General features: G+C 53.7%; 1 protein-coding gene across 2 annotated transcripts; it reads right to left on the minus strand.

The window, feature by feature from the left end:
* Positions 1-1192: 1192 nt before the first annotated feature.
* On the minus strand, positions 1193-12986 carry WDR45B (WD repeat domain 45B). 2 transcript variants are annotated; one of them, XM_038742079.1, is made up of 10 exons: positions 12748-12986; positions 8022-8096; positions 7517-7618; positions 5964-6051; positions 4998-5092; positions 4340-4530; positions 3130-3215; positions 2763-2864; positions 2276-2397; positions 1193-1962 (listed from the first exon to the last, which is right to left on the minus strand). In XM_038742079.1, the coding sequence occupies exons 1-10, from the start codon at positions 12812-12814 to the stop codon at positions 1856-1858; spliced, it is 1035 nt and encodes a 344-aa protein (XP_038598007.1). In that variant the 5' UTR covers positions 12815-12986; the 3' UTR covers positions 1193-1855. The 2 variants fall into 2 exon arrangements, with proteins under 2 accessions (XP_038598007.1, XP_038598008.1); XM_038742080.1 differs by lacking the exon at positions 12748-12986 and adding an exon at positions 10912-11102.
* Positions 12987-20137: the final 7151 nt, after the last annotated feature.

Genomic DNA, 20137 nt, shown 5'->3' on the forward strand with positions numbered 1-20137 from the left:
CTGCTGGACGCGCCCTCCCTCTCGCTCTCCCTCCCCGCCCGCCCCCCGCCTCTCGGAGAGAAGCTGCTGTGGATTTGAACAGGAGCTGCGTCCTCGGGCGAGGCAGCGGCGTCTTTTTTAAAAAAACATTAAATGTGTGTTCTGTACTCGTGCATTTAAAATGTACCGGTAATTCTCTGATTTGCAGGAGTAGGGTCCCACGTTTCCTTTCAAACCGGGATTCAAAATGAAGGTCGATGAGCTCCCCGCTCCGGGGACGGGTGGACGTTGGCCTTCATCTTGAGTCTTCTCCGTCAGTTTCTGTAATCATAACATTATTTATTTAAATGTAGTTATTTTGGTATTTAATTTCCATTTTTTAAAAAGAGCAAAGCCTGTAACCCCCCCCCCGGTGGTCTGAAGCGGCTCAGCCTGGTCTCTCCAGGCCGGCTGGAGAACTCCTCTTTTCCCCCGCCGCCTGCAGTGGTGGGATCGGCCCCCGCTGCCGTGTGAGCCCCAGGACGGAGCCGTCGCAACGTTTATGCAGAGACGCGTATTAGGATTATGAGAAATGACTGCACCCAGGCTGAATTCACCACTCAGCCGCTGGAAAACAATAAAAAAGAAATCCACAATGTGAATGAGACAATTTGTCTACCCTAGACGGCAGGCTCGTGTGCCACTGTAGGGACCTGCCTGCTGTGGGGAGAACCGGCAACGGGGCTGAACTGGCCTGCCTCTCTGGGGAGCCCGGAGAGGGCATCCTGCTTCGCAGCCGTGGGGCTCAGGCGGAGGACCGAAACCGTGGCTGTGCTGAAGAGCAGATGGGGTGGGAGGGAGAGGGAGTGCTCCTGCCACGCCCCAGGGTGGGCACCTGCTGGGGTACATGTGCTGGGGGAGGCTGGTGGAAGTCCTGGGCCAAGCCTCAGGCACCCAAGGCAGCAAGGCCTGGCATCTCAGCTGTGGCCCTCATCTCCAACTCAGATGCTGGATCAGGCCCGATAGTGGGTGGCTCCGTCTTGCAACCTGTCCCGACTCGCGGCCCTGGCCGTGCCACTGGAGGACTGGGCCTTTACCTGGGTCATCATGGCTCTGAGCAACCTTGGCGCTGCGCCCCTGGCAGCTGGCCCCCGCTCCAGCCCGAAGCGCACCGGCACCACCCGTTTCCCCACAGGGAACAGGCAGCTGCCCAATCTCGCTCTCCCAGACGGAGCAGACAACAAAAATTAGTCACTTTTATTGAAAAGAAACGTTAAACAAGTGTGCAAAACGAATGATACATGATTAAATACACAAAAGCGACATGCATCCCGACGTTGAAGGCTACAGCAACGTTAGTCAACATTCTTACTACGGAAACGGGTGACACGTGGTCGGTGCAGGCCGGACGGTGCTTTAGAAGTGTGAAATCTCTCCTCCCGAAAGTAGTGATAGCGGGAAGGGCTCCCCCAACCTCGGGCTCTGTAACCGTGTCCACTAAGCCCGGTAGGATCCCGCACGTGAGGAGAGATGCGCTGGGGGCTCAAAGAGGCCCTGCCGCTCAGGCCGGACCTGGTCCCCACGCGCTAAGGCTGCTGGTGTCGCTCTTCTGCAGACCTCATTCTGCCAGGCTTCATTCCACACCCCGCCTCCCCGCTGGAGGCTGGTCCAGACAGTTGTGGGAGGGAGGGAGGACCGGGATAGCCATGTGGGACGGGGGTGCACGGGTGGGCGAGGCCCAAAGCGCTGCTCGCAGTCCGACAGGTGAGGTGCCATGTCGCCCAAGCACTTGGACTGCCCGCCCCGTCCACCACCGCCATCTGCTCTCAGTCCAGGACCGCCACTGCCCAGCCTGCACCAGTCCCCTAGGCCGGGCAAAGGGCTGGACTTGGGTCCATCAGAGGGTGTCGTCGGTCATTTCCAGGAACTGGGCGTACACGTCACGCGCGCACTCACCCTTGTGGTTGAACAGGAACTTGTAGTAGCTGCCATCGGCACAGATGGCTAGAACGAGAGGGAGCGGGGTCGGTCTGGGTTCTTGCTGCCCCTGCCCTGTAATGGCCCACGGCAGCTGCCCAAGAAGGATTGGGGGGGGGGGTCAGGGCGTGACCCACTCAGCACCTCAGGGAATGAGGAGCAGGCTGCACCCATGCATGCTGAGAGGGGAAAGGAGAAATAGATTCCCCACTCAGGCCCCCAGAGCCTACGACCCTAGAGAGACGTCGTGGGGGAAACATTCTGGGGGAGCTGGGGGGCTCTGGCCCCATCTCCCTTCTGCTGGGGGTCCCGAACCCCTCGCACACCCCCCAGCACTCACCGATGACGGCGTTGGGCTCGGTTCCAAAGGCACAGACGCAGGGGGAGCCCGAGGGGACCTGGAACTTGGAGAAACTCCACTTGGAGCTGAAGTACTTAGGCAGGAAACTGGCCGACGCCAAGCTGATGGTAGGCAGGGGGAAGGAGGAAGAGGAGGATTAGGAAACTCTACAGGGCTGGAGCTCCCTCTCTCCAGAGCAGGTGGGCCGGGGTCGGTGCCCACAGCCACCAACGCCCAGCACACCAAAGTGGCTACAATAGTGAGCACCGCCCTGGCTGGCCCCCTGACCTCAGCACTGTCCCGGAAAGCAGACTCGCTAATAACGGGCATGAGGCCACAGGTGGGTTGGGGCAAAAGACAGGGGAAACGTGGCAGGGGCTCTGGATGCAACAGAAAGTCACCCCAGTCAACTAATCCCAGCTGTCCCCCACAAGTCCCTTTGGGCCCGGGCTCAGCTGCTGCGGGCCCCCACCTCACCACCCCGGACCTGGACTGCTTGTTCCGCTTGGGGTCTTCAGCCGCGAAGATGTGGACGGTGCCATGGTCACTGGACACGCAGATGAGGGAGGCGTCCTGATTGAAATTAATGCTGTGGAGGAGAGGGAAGCAATCCATCATCAGTGGGAGCAGGGCAGGTCTGCATCCTGCCAGGGCCTGCCTTACCAAGATCAGCCCCTCGCCCGTTCATACCCACCCTCAGATGGTGCTGACCCATACGCTGAGGGGCGTTTCCATTTAGACTCTTTCCCAAGACCCTCCAAGCACCGCCGCTCCCCTCCAATCTCCTATCTGATTGCCCTGTATCTTTTTCAGGGCCCAGCACAGTGCTTGGCCCTGAAATCCATACTCCTTACCAGTAAATGTTGGCCGCCTGCGATCCTCTCCGCAGTTCCTGGATCAGGTGCCCCGATGAGGTGTCAAATATGCGAATGAGGGTGCCCTTTGGGTGACGGAAGGTAGAGGGTTAGGAGAGAGGCAGGCCCCTGCCTGTGCTCCTCTGCTCCGCTCTAGGGTCTCTGTTCAGAAATCCACTGTCCCAGCGTGCCCCTCAGGAAGTAGCATGTCCACTAACAAGGCCGAACAGGATTGGGGGGGGGGCAGGTTTAGGACATTCAGATTGATCCATTTTGGCCAGAAGATGAAACCGGGGAGGAAGTTGAAAATGTTTGGCCTGCCCCAGGCCCTGAGCTCAGGGCTCCCACCCCGCTGGGCAATCAGTCATCTGCGGTGACTGGATCTGCAGACAGACCACTCAGGTCTTTAGCTTTCCACAGCCTGCTGGAAATTCTGCTTGGGCACCAGAAGCCGAGCACAACAGCTTTCAGCCCAACTCCCATAGGACATGCCTGTCCCTGAACCAGCTGCGAGCGGGCCTGGCACTATTTCCGTTTAGAGAAGCAGCATGGCCTAGTGGTTATGGCGTAGTTGATAGAGCACAGGCATGGGAGTCAGAAGGTCATTGGTTCTAATCCCAGCTCCGCCACTTGTCTGCTGTGTGACCTTGAGCAAGCCACTTCACTTCTCTGTGCCTCAGTTACCTCATCTGTAAAATGGGGATGAAGAATGTGAGCCCCAACGTGGGATATGGACTGGGTCCAACTGGATTGGCTTGAGTCCATCCCAGTGCTTAGTAGAGTGCCTGGCACAATGTACGCACTTAACACCATAATTATCATAATTATTATTATTATTATCAGACTGTGGGCCTGGGAGTCAAAAGGACCTGAGTTCTAATTCTGGCTCCCCCACATGTCTGCTGTGTGACCTAGAGCAAGTCACTTAACTTCTCTGTGCCACAGTTACCTTATCAGTAAAACGGGGATTAAGACTGTGAGCCCCATGTGGGACACGGACTGTGTTCAACCTCATTACCTTGTATCTACCCCAGAGCTTAAACAGTGCCTGGCACAAAGTGAGTGCTTAACAAATACCATTAAAAAAAAAAAATCCTAGGAGGGGAGGTCTGCTGAGGTGCTGAGGGAGGAAGGTGCCAGGGTGCAGGGGAAAATACGCATATCCCACCCATCTCCTCTCCACGCCTGACAGAGGCTGTCGGGAGCCCACCTTCTCGGATGCCGTGGCGATCCTGGTCCCCTGGAGGTTGAGCGCGATGCAGCTCAGGACGCCCTCGTGTGCGGGGATGTCGACAGGAGGCTTCTCGGTGTTGGCCAGGTCCACGATCTGCACGTGGCCCGTGTGGCTGCCAGGAAATGCCAGGAGCGAGTTGTTGCTGTTCGGGCACAAGACGCACAGACCTACACACGGGAGAGGCCAAAGACAAAACCCGAGGTCACTCGTCAGCCCAGTCCCTGGTGGGCTCAGACCCCGAGGATGCCGGCATCCAACATGCAGCGGGTGCCCAGTCAATGCCTTCTATCGACTGATGGCCTATTCTCCGGGGTAGCCGGGGATGTTGTGGGGTGACGACTGTTAGTTAGCGGGCCCAGCCTCACGCCACTAGGTGCGGGGGAGCGGGGCGGGGAGGAGACAAGGCTTTACAAGCAATTCCTTGTTGGGGTCTGCTCTGTCTCGACAAAGAGAAGAAACAGGGTCCCAGTGTCCGGGGGTAAGGACCAAAGTCCACCTCCAGGTGTTTCCCGTCCTCCCTCCCCCCACCCAGGTCTCTGACCTCCAGGAGGTGGGGTGGGGGAAGCCAACAGAGACTGAGGAGAGTGAAGGGGGGTGGGGGGCAGATGACTGCACCCCGAGGGGCCCCACACACCTTTGGGGTTGTAGCAGGTCTCGAAGACGTGCAGCTGGTGCGGGTTGTGTGTGAATGTGAACACTTTAATCATTGAATCCAAAACCACCACGATTCTGAAAGGAGACACAGATCTTACATAAGGGTCTGCCCAAATGAGGGAACCCCCGGAGCCAGCCTGGCGGTGGGGGTCCAGCTCTGCAGGCCTGACTACCTGTATATGGTTTTGACACCTGTCTACATGCTCTGTTTTGTTGTCTGTCTCCTCCTTCTAGACTGTGAGCCCGTTGTTGGGTAGGGACCATCTCTATATGTTGCCGACTTGTACTTCCCAAACACTCAGTACAGTGCTCTGCACACAGTAAGCGCTCAATAAATACGATTGAATGAATGAATACCTCCACCAAGAGCTGCACCCTGCGTCCCAGTCACAAGGGGTGTGCATGGACATGCCCCATTGAGGGCTTTTGTTGGAAGTGTACGTATTCTGAGGACTGTTTGTAATTATTTCTATGTCCGACTCCTTTTAGGGCAGAAGCTACTTGAAGACAGGGATGTGTCTTCTTTCTGGGATACTTTCCACAGTGCTTAGAACAGTGCCTAGCAATGGCATCTTGAAACGTCTCCATTTCTTCTCCCCTTTTCCTCCTTCCCTTATGGACATAATAATAATAATAACATTGGTATTTGTTAAGCACTTACTATGTGCAAAGCACTGTTCTAATCGCTGGGGAGGTTACCAGGTGATCAGGTTGTCCCACGGGGGGCTCACATTTTTAATCCCCATTTTCCAGATGAGGTAACTGAGGCACAGAGAAGTTATGTGACTTGCCCAAAGTCACACAGCTGACAGTTGGCAGAGCTGGGATTTGAACCCACGACCTCTGACTCCGAAGCCAAGGCTCTTTCCACAAAGCCACAGCCGCTTCTCCAGACATCCCACATCCCTCCCTGCATCCTTTCATCCTCGATTTGTAGTCAGGCTACCTGTCTCTCCGCAGCTTGACGGCTTTGACTTCTGTGGAAAACTCAATCTCGATAACAGTCTTCTTTTTCAGATCGTCCCAGATCATAACTGAAACAGTGGGAAAAAATGGCATCAACACAGGGACCAATCTAATTGCTCCCGCCAGTCTCGGCAGTTCTGCAATCCATCATATTGGGGGGAGGAGGGAATCAAGCTTCAGGACCAAGCTCCCTCTCCCCTTATCATCATCTTCATCAATTGTACTTATTGAGCGCTTACTATGTGCAGAGCACTGTACTAAGCGCTTGGGAAGTACAAATTGGCAACATATAGAGACGGTCCCTACCCAACAGTGGGCTCACAGTCTAAAAGACTGTAAGCTCTTAGACTGTAAGCTCCTTGTGGGCATGAATCACATCTACCAACTCTGGTGTACTGTACTTTCTTGAGCACTTGGTACAATTCTCTGCAAACAGAAAGCACTAAATAAATACCACTGATTGATTCATACCCACCTTGCCTGGGCCTGAGCCTCAGTTTCCTAGTAAAATGGGGAGAATAAAACCTGCCTTTCCCGCCCTTCCAGGGATTTGGTGAGGGTCAGATGGGACAATTAATGTGAAAGCACTATGAGAAAATAGGCATCTACAGAAATTCAAGGTACTGTATCATTAATAACAGTCATTTCCCAGGGATAAATTGCAACACTAACCTGCACAATCATCATCATCATCAATCGTATTTATTGAGCGCTTACTATGTGCAGAGCACTGTACTAAGCACTTGGATGTACAAATTGGCAACACATAGAGACAGTCCCTACCCAACAGTGGGCTCACAGTCTAAAAGTGGGCTCACAGTCTAAAAGTAGGCTCACAGTCTAAAAGGCTCACAGTCTAAAATGAAGGACAGACTACTGCTCTCACTATCTTCAAAGTCCTTCTGAAATCACAAGTCCTTCAGAAGGCCCTCCCAGATTAACCTCTCCTCTCTCCAGGTTATTATTCCCCCAGATGCCACTTCTGCACTTTGGTACATATCTTAGACAACTGATTAATTAAGCACTCGCACACCTCCGTTTCCCCTTTTCTGCCTCCTTCCTGTCTGAAAATATCCATGTCTGTCTTTCCCACTGAATCGTAAGCTCCCTGAGGGCAGGAATTGTGTCTACTAACTCTACTGGACTCTCCCAAGTGGTTAGTCCAGTGCTTGGTTGGTACAGTGCTTAGTACAGTACAGTACGGGCTGAAGCAAGACTTGATTAATTCCTCTGCCACTCAGCCATCATTAAGCAGAAGGGAGCCAGGCACTGGGCCCGGGCTGCAGCGGGGCAGAGGCAGTGACCTGCCAGAATACCCCACCACCACCCCCAAAGCCTGTTTGGGGGGGGTTGGGGTGGCAGGGGGACAAAGGCTGCATTTAGCTTTTTTACCCCTTTCATTCATTCAATCATATTTATTGAGCGCTTACTGTGTGCCCCTCAAAATCCAGGCATGGCACAGCTCCATCCCTGGACTCGGTTCCCTCCCCACAATTGCTCCAGAGCGAGGCACCGGACGCAGGCCTCCTGTACCTTTATTGGGCGGATATTTTGGTTTTTTCCCGCCCCCAACTAGGGCCAGATAGTTGCAGCGGAACAACATTTCCACGTGTCCAACTCCTCCTTCCAGGAATTCTGCAAAGATATGTAGAAAAGCCAAGACACATTAGACTCCATCTTAGCTCTCTCACAGGATTCACCACCACTTTTGACCTTTGCTCTCTTGGCCCTCCAGATGTCCCAGTCCCCCAGGGAGGCCCCCTGACCCCGATCTCGCAACCCACTGGGCCAAGGCGGACCAGAACAGTTGTTGACTTGTCCCTCATGGACCAGAGAGGAGACACAATCTCACAGAGTTCACTCTGACTCAGGAAAGGACCTGCCCAGGGGTGGTCTCCGGCAAGAGGAGGATCAGTGGTTGGAGGGAAGTGTTACATTATGATTTAGGGGGCCGAGAGAGGGAGGTCCCTGAGGTAGCAGAGGGGAAGGAAGAGATGGGGGGCGGCGTCTATGTGTATACCCACACACGTGTCCTCACCTTGTTTCTCCTTTTCTTTCAGGGGATCGGTGTTGTAGACCCGGAAGCCATTTTCCATTCCACATGCAAAGCAACCTGCAGTGAAGGGGAAACAAGGGAGAAAGTGGGGAGAAGGATGAGAAAGGAGTTGGGAGGAGAGAAGTGGAAGTGTGAGTGATGGGTCCCTGTGCTCTGTCCCACAAGCACAAGACGCTAGCACATTAATCCCTTCCGATTTGGACTAGTCCCTGAGCAGGTTACAAGGAGGTGACTGAGGGGGTCAGGGGGGTTGGGGAAGCGTGATGGAACTTGGATTTTCTGGGGCTGAAACCACTGCAAGCTGTCCATTCGGCTATAAAGGAACCTGGCCCACGACTGTCCACTTCCCACCTTCTCTGGGAGGAATAGGTGAGCACGAGCCCAAGGGGGCTGGCAGGCAGTGAGGAGAAGGGGTGGTTTGGGAGTCACTGCAGAGAGCCCTGGGTGCAGAGGTCCGAGACCCAGCTCACAGTCACATGACAACTTTGTTATGCAGCAGCTGCCCTGCACAGGTGCCTCGGGCAGTGTTCAGAGCACACCTGTGACAGGAGTCCCACCTCTACAAAGTCTGGGGGTGACTCTCCTCCTGCCCACCCGATCCAGAAGTGGGCAGAGCCCCCGCACAGCTCCATCCCACCGTGGCTGCCCAGAGCTGCCGAGTCCTGCATCCGGCTCTGAAGACAGTGACTGTTCGATCCTGGCAGGAGTCTGAGAACTCAGGCAACTCATCTTTGTGGGAACCCTCAGCCCCTTTCCAATCGGACATCGCCTCCTTTATGGCAACCAAAGAATAAGGGAAAAGGAGAGAATGGTTGCGCTGCACTGAGCCGAGGGTCTCAGTGGGACAGAGCACAGGGATCAGTCACTATTCCACTCCACAATTCAGTCCCAAAGCCACACCCACACGGAGCCAAACCCCGACTTCATTCCCTTCTACTGGGTTCTAATGCCGGCTCCACCATTTGTCTGCCTTATGACCATGGGCAAGTCACTTCTCTTCTCTGTGCCCCAGTTCCCTTATCTGTAGACTGGAGATTCAATTTCTGTTCTCCCTCCCACGTAGACTATGAGCCTTATGTAGCACAGGGACTGTGTCCAACTCTGTTACCTTAAAACTACTCCGGTGCTTAATACAGGGCTTGGCTTAACAACTACTATTATTATTATTATTATTATTGGATTGAGGTACACGTCGCCATCTTGGAAATAAATGCTAACATCAGCTAAGACAAGGAACCTGGGAAGGGCTAGGGATTCACTCAAAGTTAAGGTTTTGGCCGGCTGGAATCCACGGGACTCAGAGCTCCTGCTGGAGACACAATCCCATCTGGAGCCCACCAGAATCCCTGCGGTCACCCGACACAAAAATTAACCTTTGCCAACTCAGTCCTGGGAAAGGGAGACCTCTTTAGGCATCTCCAGCCTGTCGCGGACACTGCCCCTGGGACCCGGCTGAATCTGCACCATCCCCTACGAGGCCACTCTCTCATCCTCACGTTCACCTAAAGCTGCAGGGCCAGCCGTTTCCAACAGAACACGTGTGGTTTGGCCCTGCCGCAAAGGGGCTATTTTATACAACTTCTGGGAAGCTGGGGGAAGGGCTGGGTGGGCATCGGGGCTCTGGCTGAGGGGATTGGTGTAGGGGAGGGCATCATTAAAGACATTTTGTGGTCCATCAGGACGGCGGCTTATTTTATGGCGGGAGTAAGACGGTAGAGGAGCAGTGTAGACTAGGGGAAAGAGCACGGGGGTCAGAGGACCTGGTTCTAATTCCGGTTCTGACACTTGTCCGCGGTGTGACCATGGGCAAGTCACTTGATGTCCTAGAGAAGCAGCGTGGCTCAGTGGAAAGAGCACGGGCTTTGGAGTCAGAGGTCATGGGTTCAAATCCCAGCTCTGCCAACTGTCAGCTGTGTGACTTTGGACAAGTCACTTAACTTCTCTGTGCCTCAGTTACCTCATCTGTAAAATGGGGATTAAGACTGTGAGCCCCCTGTGGGACAACCTGATGGCCTTGTAACCTCCCCGGCGCTTAGGACAGTGCTTTGCACATAGTAAGCGCTTAATAAATGCCATTATTATTATTAGTAATGCTTCTGTGTCTGTTTCCTCATCTGCAAAATGGGTATTTGATACGTAGTTTCCCTCCTGCTTAGAAGGTGAGGCCCACGGAGGACCTGGTTATCTTGTATCTACCCCAGTGCTTACTAGTGTTTGGCACTGTAAGTGCTTAACAAAAACCACAATTATTATCATTATTATTATTATTATTATTATTATTAATGCATGCTGCTGGGGGAAAAGCCAGCCACAATGTGATGTCCTGGCCCTCTGGCAAGTCAAGGAATGGCTGGGGGAACTCAGCCTTCCCCTGCTGCTGGGAAACCCCTTTGGGATATATATATATATATATATATATATATATATATATAAATAGATAGATAGATAGATGTGTGTGTGTATGTGTGTGTCCAAATCTCCATCAATCGTATTTAATAATAATGGCATTTGTTAAGCACTTACTATGTGCAAAGCACTGTTCTAAGCGCCGGGGAGGGGAAACAAGGTAAGTCTCCAGGCTCATTAAGGCCCTGCCTCAGCTGGGGGTCCCAGATTTGAAGCACTAACTGGGGGCAGCTTAGAGTCGCAGGCCTGCCTCTCTTCCCAGTGCACCAGGGCCAGTCCAGGCCTAAGTCCCGTGGGCAGAATCGGGCACATCAGCCCGAACCCACTACCAGCGGTGTACCCAAGAGGTAACTGGCCTCCCACTGCTACTTTTTCATGAGCTTTGTGGATTTAACAAGGGGTTTAGTCTAAGCACTCCCTGAGGTTCCCCATGACAAAGGGAATGGTTTTTTTCATGAAAACTTACTTGGTTCACAGGGATGGCTTGTACAGGGGGAAGGGTGGTAAGAAATTAATCTCTCTGAGCTTCAAGTCTCCATCACACGCAGACACAAGAACCTCTCTTTAAAGAGAGTGAGACCCCCGCAGATTCGTCAACAGTGAAACTGGCCAGGAACTGAAGTTTTCGGTACCAAATGGGCCTTTCGTATCATTGTTCCACAAAGGCTCGGATCTGGGGGGGTCTCCGGGGGTGGGGGCGGCCGAGAGAAGCAGCGTGGCTCAGTGGAAAGAGCCCGGGCTTTGGAGTCAGAGGTCACGGGTTCGAATCCCGGCTCCACCACAAGTCTGCTGTGTGACCTTGGGCAAGTCACTTCACTGAGCCTCCGTTACCTCATCTGTAAAAATGGGGATTAAGACTGTGAGCCCCACGTAGGACAACTTGATCACACTGTATCCCCCCAGCGCTTAGAACAGTGCTTTGTACATAGTAAGCGCTTAACAAATGCCATCATCATTATTATTATTATTATTATCTGGAGATTGAGGGAGAGGGGAGGCAAGTTCGTGGCACGGAGAGATGGCTGTGGCGACCTCCTTACGGGCCACGGGAAGGGGGCTGGCGCCTTCCAGTGGCAGAGGCCGGGAAAACGACATCCATTCGGGGGAGCCGCCTCCTCCTCTCACTTCCCGGCTGTGGCTCGGGAAATGGGGATTTGTCAGGCCCCGCCCGGGGCCGGGCGCGGGGAGAGCCAAGGCCCGAGGACCCACCCCCCCCCGGGGCCTCCCTCCGGCTCCCACCGGGCAGCGCCGGGGGCGGGGGGGGCGGGCGCAGGCCCGGAGGGGGCGAACCGGAACCGAGCGAAGGGCGGCCGAGGAGGCGGGGGCGCCGAAGCCCGGAGGAGGGGGCCGAGGCCCCGCCGGAACCGACCGGCGCGGGGCCGCGGACGGGGCGGGCCGGGGCGGGACGGGGCCGCCGCCGAGGGGAGGAGGGGTCTGCTGAGGAGAGGGGCCCCCCTGACGGGAGGGGGCGCTACTGAGGGGAGGGGGCGCGCTGAGGGGAGGGGGCGCCGCTGACGGGAGGGGGCGCTGCTGAGGGAAGGGGCCCCGCTGAGGAGAGGGGACGCTACTGAGGACAGGGGCCCCGCTGAGGAGAGGGGGCGCTGTTGAGGCGAGGGGGCCGCTGAGGGGAGGGGCCCCGCTGAGGAGAGGGGAGGAGGGGCTCTGCTGAGGAGTGGGGCCCCGCTGAGGAGTGGGGCCCTGCTGAGGGGAGGGGGCGCTACTGAGGAGAGGGGCCCCGCTGAGGAGAGGGGGCGCTGTTGAGGCGAGGGGGCCGCTGAGGGGAGGGGCCCCGCTGAGGAGAGGGGCCCCGCTGAGGAGAGGGGGTCGCCGAGGAGAGGGGGTCGCTGAGGAGAGGGGCCCCGCTGAGGAGAGGGGCCCCGCTGAGGAGAGGGGATCGCTGAGGAGAGGGGATCGCTGAGGAGAGGGGCCCCGCTGAGGAGAGGGGGTCGCTGAGGAGAGGGGGGGTCGCTGAGGAGAGGGGGGGTCGCTGAGGAGAGGGGGTCGCTGAGGAGAGGGGGGTCGCTGGGGGGGGGGGGGCCCGGTGGGGAGAGGGGATCGCCGAGGGGAGGGGCCCCGCTGGGGAGAGGGGGTCGCCGAGGGGAGGGGCCCCGCTGGGGAGAGGGGGTCGCTGAGGAGAGGGGCCCCGCTGAGGAGAGGGGGTCGCTGAGGAGAGGGGCCCCGCTGAGGGGAGGGGGTCGCTGAGGGGAGGGGCCCCGCTGAGAGAGGGTCGCTGAGGAGAAGGGCCCTACTGAGGTGAAGGGGGCCCCGCTGAGGAGAGGGGAGGGGGCGGCTCTCTCCTCACCGTGGTCCTGGTTGAAGCCGGCGTAGAGCAGCCCGTTGCCGTGCGGGTTACACGGTAACAGGTTCATGGCGCCTCCGCGGCTCGGGCCGCCGATCACCGCTTCATGCCCTCCCCCGGCTGGCGGGTGCGGTCCGTCCGTCCGTCCGTCCGCCGGCCCGTCCGTCCGTCCGCCCGTCCGTCCGGCCCGATCCGGGGACTCCGAGCGCGCCGCCGGCTTCCGAGTTCCGCGGCGTCGCCAGGGAGTCGCGCCGAAGGCCGCGCGCACCCACCCGCCACCGGGCAGGCCGGCAGGCAAGCAGGCAGGCAGGCGGGCAGGAGAGCCGAGTGCCGAGCAATCCACCCAGCGCCTTACCGCCCCGCCCTTTCCCCTCCGCCCAATCAGCAACGAGCCTATTGCACCACGTCTTCTCCCCGTTAGGCTGCCTGAAGCAGCCCCCGCCGTGTTCTCCGCCTAACAACAATGATAATAATAATAAAAGAGTTTGTGGTATTTATTTGTTAAACGCATACTATATGTCACGTACTGAACTAAGCGCAGAGGCAGATACAAGGCCATCGGGTCCCACAGTACAAGTAGAACGGGAGAACGGGTATTGAATCCCCATTTTGCGACCGTGTTCTCCTCCTAACAATGATAATAATAATAAAAGAGTGTGTGGTATTTATTTGTTAAGCGCATACTATATGTCACGTACTGAACTAAGCGCAGAGGCAGATACAAGGCCATCGGGTCCCACAGTACAAGTAGAACGGGAGAACGGGTTTTGAATCCCCATTTTACAGAAGGGGGATCTCAGGCACAGAGAAATGAAGTGATTTGCCTCAGGTCACACAGCAGACAAGTGGTGACTGGATTAGAACCCGAGTCTTCTGACTCCCAGTCCCGGGCTCTTTCCACTAGGCCACCATGCTTCCCTCCAGTCCCTCTCCCCTTCAAGCTACGCTGCTGCCTAGATATATGTATATATGTTTGTACATATTTGTTACTCTATTTATTTATTTATTTTACTTGTACATATCTATTCTATTTATTTTATTTTTTTAGTATGTTTGGTTTTGTTCTGTCTCCCCCTTTTAGACTGTCAGCCCACTGTTGGGTAGGGACTGTCTCTATATATTGCCAACTTGTACTTCCCAAGTGCTCTGCACACAGTAAGCGCTCAATAAATACGACTGATGATGATGATGATCATCTTAAAATGTTTCAGAGTCTCTCAGTATACATCTCTCCCGTCCTCAAAAATCTCCAGAGGCTTCCCATCTCCCCCTGCACCAAGGAAAAGCTCCTGACCGTTGGCTTCAAGTCTGTCCGCCAGCTTTCCTCTTAGTACATATCTGTTTTCTTCCTCTAGTACTCCCCAGCTCACCTACTCTGCTCCTCCCAAGCTCCCGTTCTAACTGTATTTCACTCCCAACTCAGGTTAGTCCTCTGGATCTAGACCATCATCTTCAATAGCCATCATTTTGATTCACCAGCATTCGCAAAGAGCTCAACCCCACTCGGTGCTGGGGGCACAGAGATGACGTTGACCGAAGCCTCACTGCACTCTCAATCGGGGTCCAGGGGACCAGGAAAATCCTGGTTTTTATTTTTAAAAGTCGTGCAACACCACAACGAAATAACGCTCTACAATTGGGAAGCCAGGAGCCAGCTCTATAATGCGGGTCGAATGCAGCAGAAAGTAAATAGACTCAGAGTTGGTTTTCTTTAATTTTCAGAACAACGAAATAAATGCCCTACAATGTGCTTGTCTAATCGTGTAGTGAAAACATCAGCTATGACTAGAGTGCACAGTATCATACCCTACAGACGACTATTCTCCTCATCTTCAAAGGCTTATTAAAAGCACATATCCAAGAGACCTCATTTCCTCTTCTCCCACTTTCTTCTGCGTCTCCCTAGCGCTTGGATTTACACCCCTTATTCACTCCACCCTCAGTCCCACAGGACTTATGTACATATCCATAATTTATTTATTTACGTGAATGTCTGTCTTCCCCCATAAACTGGTGGGCATGGAACGTATTTACCAACTCTCTAATACTATGCTCTCCCAAACGTTTAGTGAAGTGCTGTGCACACAATAAGCGCTCAATAAATTCGATTGCTCGATCCCATTCTTAACGGCGAGGAAGGAAAACTTGAATCCAAGGTTAATGAGGCTTCTGCGACTCCTGCTGTCTATTTCTGGAACTGCAAGTTTGGATTTTTTTCAGGGGACGGCATCTCCTCCAAGAGGCCTTCCCATCATCATCATCATCATCAATCGTATTTATTGAGCGCTTGCTATGTGCAGAGCACTGTACTAAGCGCTTGGGAAGTACAAATTGGCAACATATAGAGACAGTCCCTACCCAACCGTGGGCTCACAGTCTAAAAGGGGGATTAAGCCCCACTTTATCTCTCCTCCCACTCCCTTCTGCGTCCCCCTGACTCACTCCCATTATTCATCTCCCATTCCTGCCCCGCCGCACTTAGGGATGTATCTGTAACTTTATGTATACTGATGTCTGTTTATTTGTATTGATGTCTGCCCCCAACCCCCAACCCCCAGACTGTGAACTCGTGGGCAGGGATTATCACTCTTTATTATTGTATTGTACTTTCCCAAGCTCTTAGTGCAGTGTTCTTCACACAGTAGGCGCTTAAGAAATGCGATGGAATGAAAGAATGAATGAAATCTGTCTGATGAGGCTGGAAACGAGGCAGAGCAGGGGCTGCCCCGGGAGTGCATGATGCAGTTGCAGACCCCACCGGAGCCCACCCAGCCCCGGAGCCAGCGACCCCTTTGCCTGTCCTAACGACGGGGCTTTGGGCTGCCCAGGGGTCGGCGACTCTGCGCTTTTGTCCTGCAGAGGGCAGTGTGAGCAAAATAATCATAATTGCGGTTTTTGTTAGGCGCTTACTACGTGCCAGGCACTGGGCTAAGCACTTGAGGTGGATCCAGGGAAATCGGGTGGAACACAATCCCTGTCCCATGTGGGGCTCACAGTCTCCATCCCCATTTTACAGATGAGGGAACTGAGGCCCAGAGAAGTGAAGTGACTTGCCCAAGGCCACACAGGAGACAAGCCGCGTGGCTTGAGAAGCAGCGTGGCTCACTGGAAAGAGCCCGGGCTTTGGAGTCAGAGTTCATGGGTTCAAATCCCGGCTCTGCCAATTGTCAGCTGTGTGACTTTGGGCAAGCCACTTCACTTCTCTGGGCCTCAGTTCCCTCATCTGTAAAATGGGGATTAAGACTGTGAGCCCCCCATGGGACAACCTGATCACCTTGTAAACTCCCCAGCGCTTAGAACAGTGCTTTGCACATAGTAAGCGCTTAATAAATGCCATTATTATTATTATTATTATTATTATTAAGCCGGGATTAGAACTCATGGCCTCTGTGCTCTATCCACTCCGCCATGCTGCGTGTCAAAAACTTGGCTAGCTCCGGGGATGGACGGCTCGGAAACCCTGGGGCGACGGGAGACGGGCTGAGTCCCGAGCTCTGTATTTTTTTATTAATAATAATAAAAATAGTAATTATGGTATTTTTAAGTGCTTACTATGTGCCAAGCACTGTTCTATGCGCTGGGGTAGATACAAGATAATCGGGTTGTCTCACGTGGGGCTCACAGTCTTTATCCCCATTTTACAGTTGAGATAACTGAGGCACAGAGAAGCTAAGTGGCTTGCCCAAATTCACACAGCAGACAAGTGGCGGAAGCTCGATTCCCACACCCCCTGATTCCCAAGACCGTGCTCTTGCCACGAAACCACGCTTCTTCTCAAGTCCCAGAGAGGTCGTGGCCCCTTTGCACCCTGCTGGGGCTCCAGCCGCTCCAGCTAAAAAAACCCCAATTCCATACTATTGTCCTCTCCCAAAACCTTAGTTCAGTGCTTTGCAAACAAAAGGCGCTCAATAAATACTTTTCTTTAATTGGTTGAAACTCATTCCCTGTCCACAAGGAGCTTATGCTCTAACGGGAACAGACTCGGGAAATGCATTCATTCATTCCTTCATTCAGTCGTATTTATTGAGCACTTACTGTGTGTAGAGCACTGCACTAAGCGCTTGGGAAAATGCAATGCAACAATAAACAATGACATTCCCTGCCCACAATGAGCTTACAGTCTAGAGCTGGGGAGACAGACATCAATACAAAGAAATAAGACATAGATATGTACATAAATGCAACTCCCTCCTAGGCTGTGAACCCTTGGTTGGGTAGGGACCATCTCTATATGTTGCCAACTTGTGCTTCCCAAGCGCTTAGTACAGTGCTCTGCACACAGTAAGCGCTCAATAAATACGATTGAATGAGTGAATGAATGAAATGCAACACCCACCCTCCTCCAGAAGATTCCCAGGGTCGGGGCTCTCCATCCCAAATTAAGCAGCGTGGTTTAGTGGAAAGACCGCGGGTTTGGGAGTCAGAGGACGTGGGTTCTAATCCTGACTCCACCACTCGTCTGTTGTTTGACCTTGGGCAAGTCACTTAACTTCTATGTGCCTTAGTTACTTCATCTAAAATGGGGATTAAGACTGGGGGCCACATGTGGGACAACCTGATTACTTTTTATCTCACCTAGCGCTTAGAACAGTTCTTGGCACATAGTAAGGGCTTAACAAATACTACTATCATTATAATTATTAACCTGTCACCTGCTCTTTCTCCTCCCCTCATTACCAACCTCCGTCTCCTCCTTCCCCAGCCCCGCTGCCCAGGAAGGCGGAGGAAGAGCCCATCCGCCAAGCTAGCTCTCTTCCTCCAGGCCCTACTGAGAGCTCATCTCCTCCAGGAGGCCTTCCCAGACTGAGCCCCTTCGTTCCTCTCCCCCTCGTCCCCCTCTCTTTCCCCCCATCTTACCTCCTTCCTTTCCCCACAGCACCTGTATATATGTATATATGTTTGTACATATTTATTACTCTATTTATTTATTTATTTATTTTACTTGTACGTATCTATTCTATTTATTTTATTTTGTTAGTATGCTTGGTTTTGTTCTCTGTCTCCCCCTTTTAGACTGTGAGCCCACTGTTGGGTAGGGACTGTCTCTATATGTTGCCAACTTGTACTTCCCAAGCGCTTAGTACAGTGCTCTGCACACGGTAAGCTCTCAATAAATACGATTGATGATGATGATGATGAGAGCCCAGGGTGGGCCCGCCCGGCTCCCGGCCCGTCCCGCCTCTGTCTCGGCCCCGGCTTCTGGGTAACCTGCCCGGCCCCTTCATTTCTCCTTTCTTATTTGGTTCGCTTTAATTGATTTTATTTCTCTCACTATGGCTTCCCCTCGAAATAGTCTCACTTCCCTTTCTTGACGAAATTGCGAAGAATTTGGGGACGAGGCAGATACACTCAACAGTGTGGGACTTTTGTGGGTAATCCGGGCACACCCTGGGCGCAGTTTCCTCAAAGAACCTGGGGGCAAAGTTGATGCCTGTCTGGGGCAGTTGTTGGGGCAGTTCCTCCACCTTGTCCCGCAGAGATTTATGCGCGCATAGACACCCGCAAACCTCCACGTTCTCACTCAAATATTAACCCGCGCCCTCACACACAAATACACACACACAAACACACACACACACACAAACACACGCACACACGCACACCCAAAATCTCACTCAGCCGGGGCTGGGTTGGCGGGGTCCCCAGAGAGGGGATCCGGGGCTGCCGGCGCCGAAGTCAGTGCCTTCTCCGAGTCTCGGGGTTGGAGTTTATAGGGCGGGGCGGCCGCTTAGGCTGGATACGTTGCATCGCGGGGAGGGTAAACTTCGTCTTCACAATTCGGTGTGGGAATGCCAAGGGTCACAAATAGCTCCGAGCTGGCGGGGCCCGGAGTTGGAAACGTCTGTCCGCGGTGCTGAAACTCATACAGCCTCACTTGCGAGTGGATTATTATTATTATTATTACTACTAATAATAATAATAACCACGACAATACTACTATTTGTTAAGAGCTTGCGTTAATCATTTCTGCCAGGCACTGGGGTAGATACAGTATAATCAGACTGGACACAGTGCCTCTCTCACATCTAAAGGCGAAGAAGAGTAAGTATTTTATTCCCATTTTACAAATGTAGACAGAGAAGTTAAGTGACTTTCCCAGAGTCACACAGCAGGAAATAGAACCAGTATTACAACCCGGGCTCCCTGACTCCCAGTCCTGTGTTCTTTCCACTAGGCCAACCTGTCCGGCACTGCAGGCGGGAGGGAAGGGGCTTAAGAACAGAGTCCGAGGGTCCACGCCAGTGGTCCAGCCTGGGGACTCAGGCCCCCCCTCCCCCTGAGCCCAGTGACACGTTTGCAAAAGCCGCCGCGGAGTGTGAGAAAGGGTCCTGACTAAGCAGCCCTATGTGGCCATCATGGACCACCTCCCACCCCAGAGCTGACCCCTCGGAGGAGGAGATTCTGCATGAAGTGAAGTTCCTCCGTCCCGGAATGGGGCTGGGGGAACGGGCAGGAGGGCAGAAGGTCAGAGTAGGGGGGAATCCCCCCGGAGTATGGAAGGGGGAGGCTCGGCAGTTGTTCTCTGCCCTTTGGCTCCGCAGGGTTTTCTCGGGGACCTCGGCTTGAAATTGTCCCGGGTGAACAGAACCCTGGAGCCTGCGCCAACGCCGACGTGGCCTATGGTTCGCGTGGCGTGCAATGTGGCAAGTAGACGCAGTGCAAAACTGCGTTTAGCCTTTCAGTAAATAACGCGATCACAGCCGTCCACCAAAATCAGGCCAAAGCTCCAGCTTTGGAAGGCGAGAGGCTGTAACCCACCCACAGCAACGGAAAGTGTCCTGGACCCGAGCCAAAACAATGCAGAGCATCTTAAATCATCACCACTTCTACAAACAAATTGAAATTAAAAACACATGTTGGTTAGGGAGGATGAGAAGAGGGGACACAGCCTGGGAAAAGAGCACGGGGCTGGACATCAGGAGAAATGGATTCTAGTTCACATTCCAGCTCTTTCTCGGGAAAGCAAATGAAACTTTCTGGGCCTCAGTTTGCTCATCTGTCAAATGGGGAGATGATCACTGTTCTCCCTCCAAGACTGTGAGCCTCGCGTAGGCCAGAGACTATGTCTAGACTGAATATTATCGCGTGTCTTTCTATCTCAGAGTTTGGCACAGAGTAAGCACCCGAGAAACATTATTATAATCATCATTAAAAACTCCTAAATGGTTCTGTGTCAAATCTAACCTTTTTATGATATTTGTTAGGTGCTTACTATGAGTCAAGCACTATTCTAAGAGCTGGAGAAGAGACAAGTTAATCAGGCTGGTTACTGTCCCGGTCCCACAGGAGGCTCACTATATCAGTCAATCAATCAAGGGTATTTATTGAACACTTACTGTGTGCAGAGCACCATATTAGGACTAGTACAACAGAGTTGGTAAACATGTTCCCT

The sequence above is a fragment of the Tachyglossus aculeatus genome, unplaced genomic scaffold, assembly GCF_015852505.1.
Source record: "Tachyglossus aculeatus isolate mTacAcu1 unplaced genomic scaffold, mTacAcu1.pri SUPER_34, whole genome shotgun sequence".
In the NCBI taxonomy this organism is placed as follows: domain Eukaryota; kingdom Metazoa; phylum Chordata; class Mammalia; order Monotremata; family Tachyglossidae; genus Tachyglossus; species Tachyglossus aculeatus.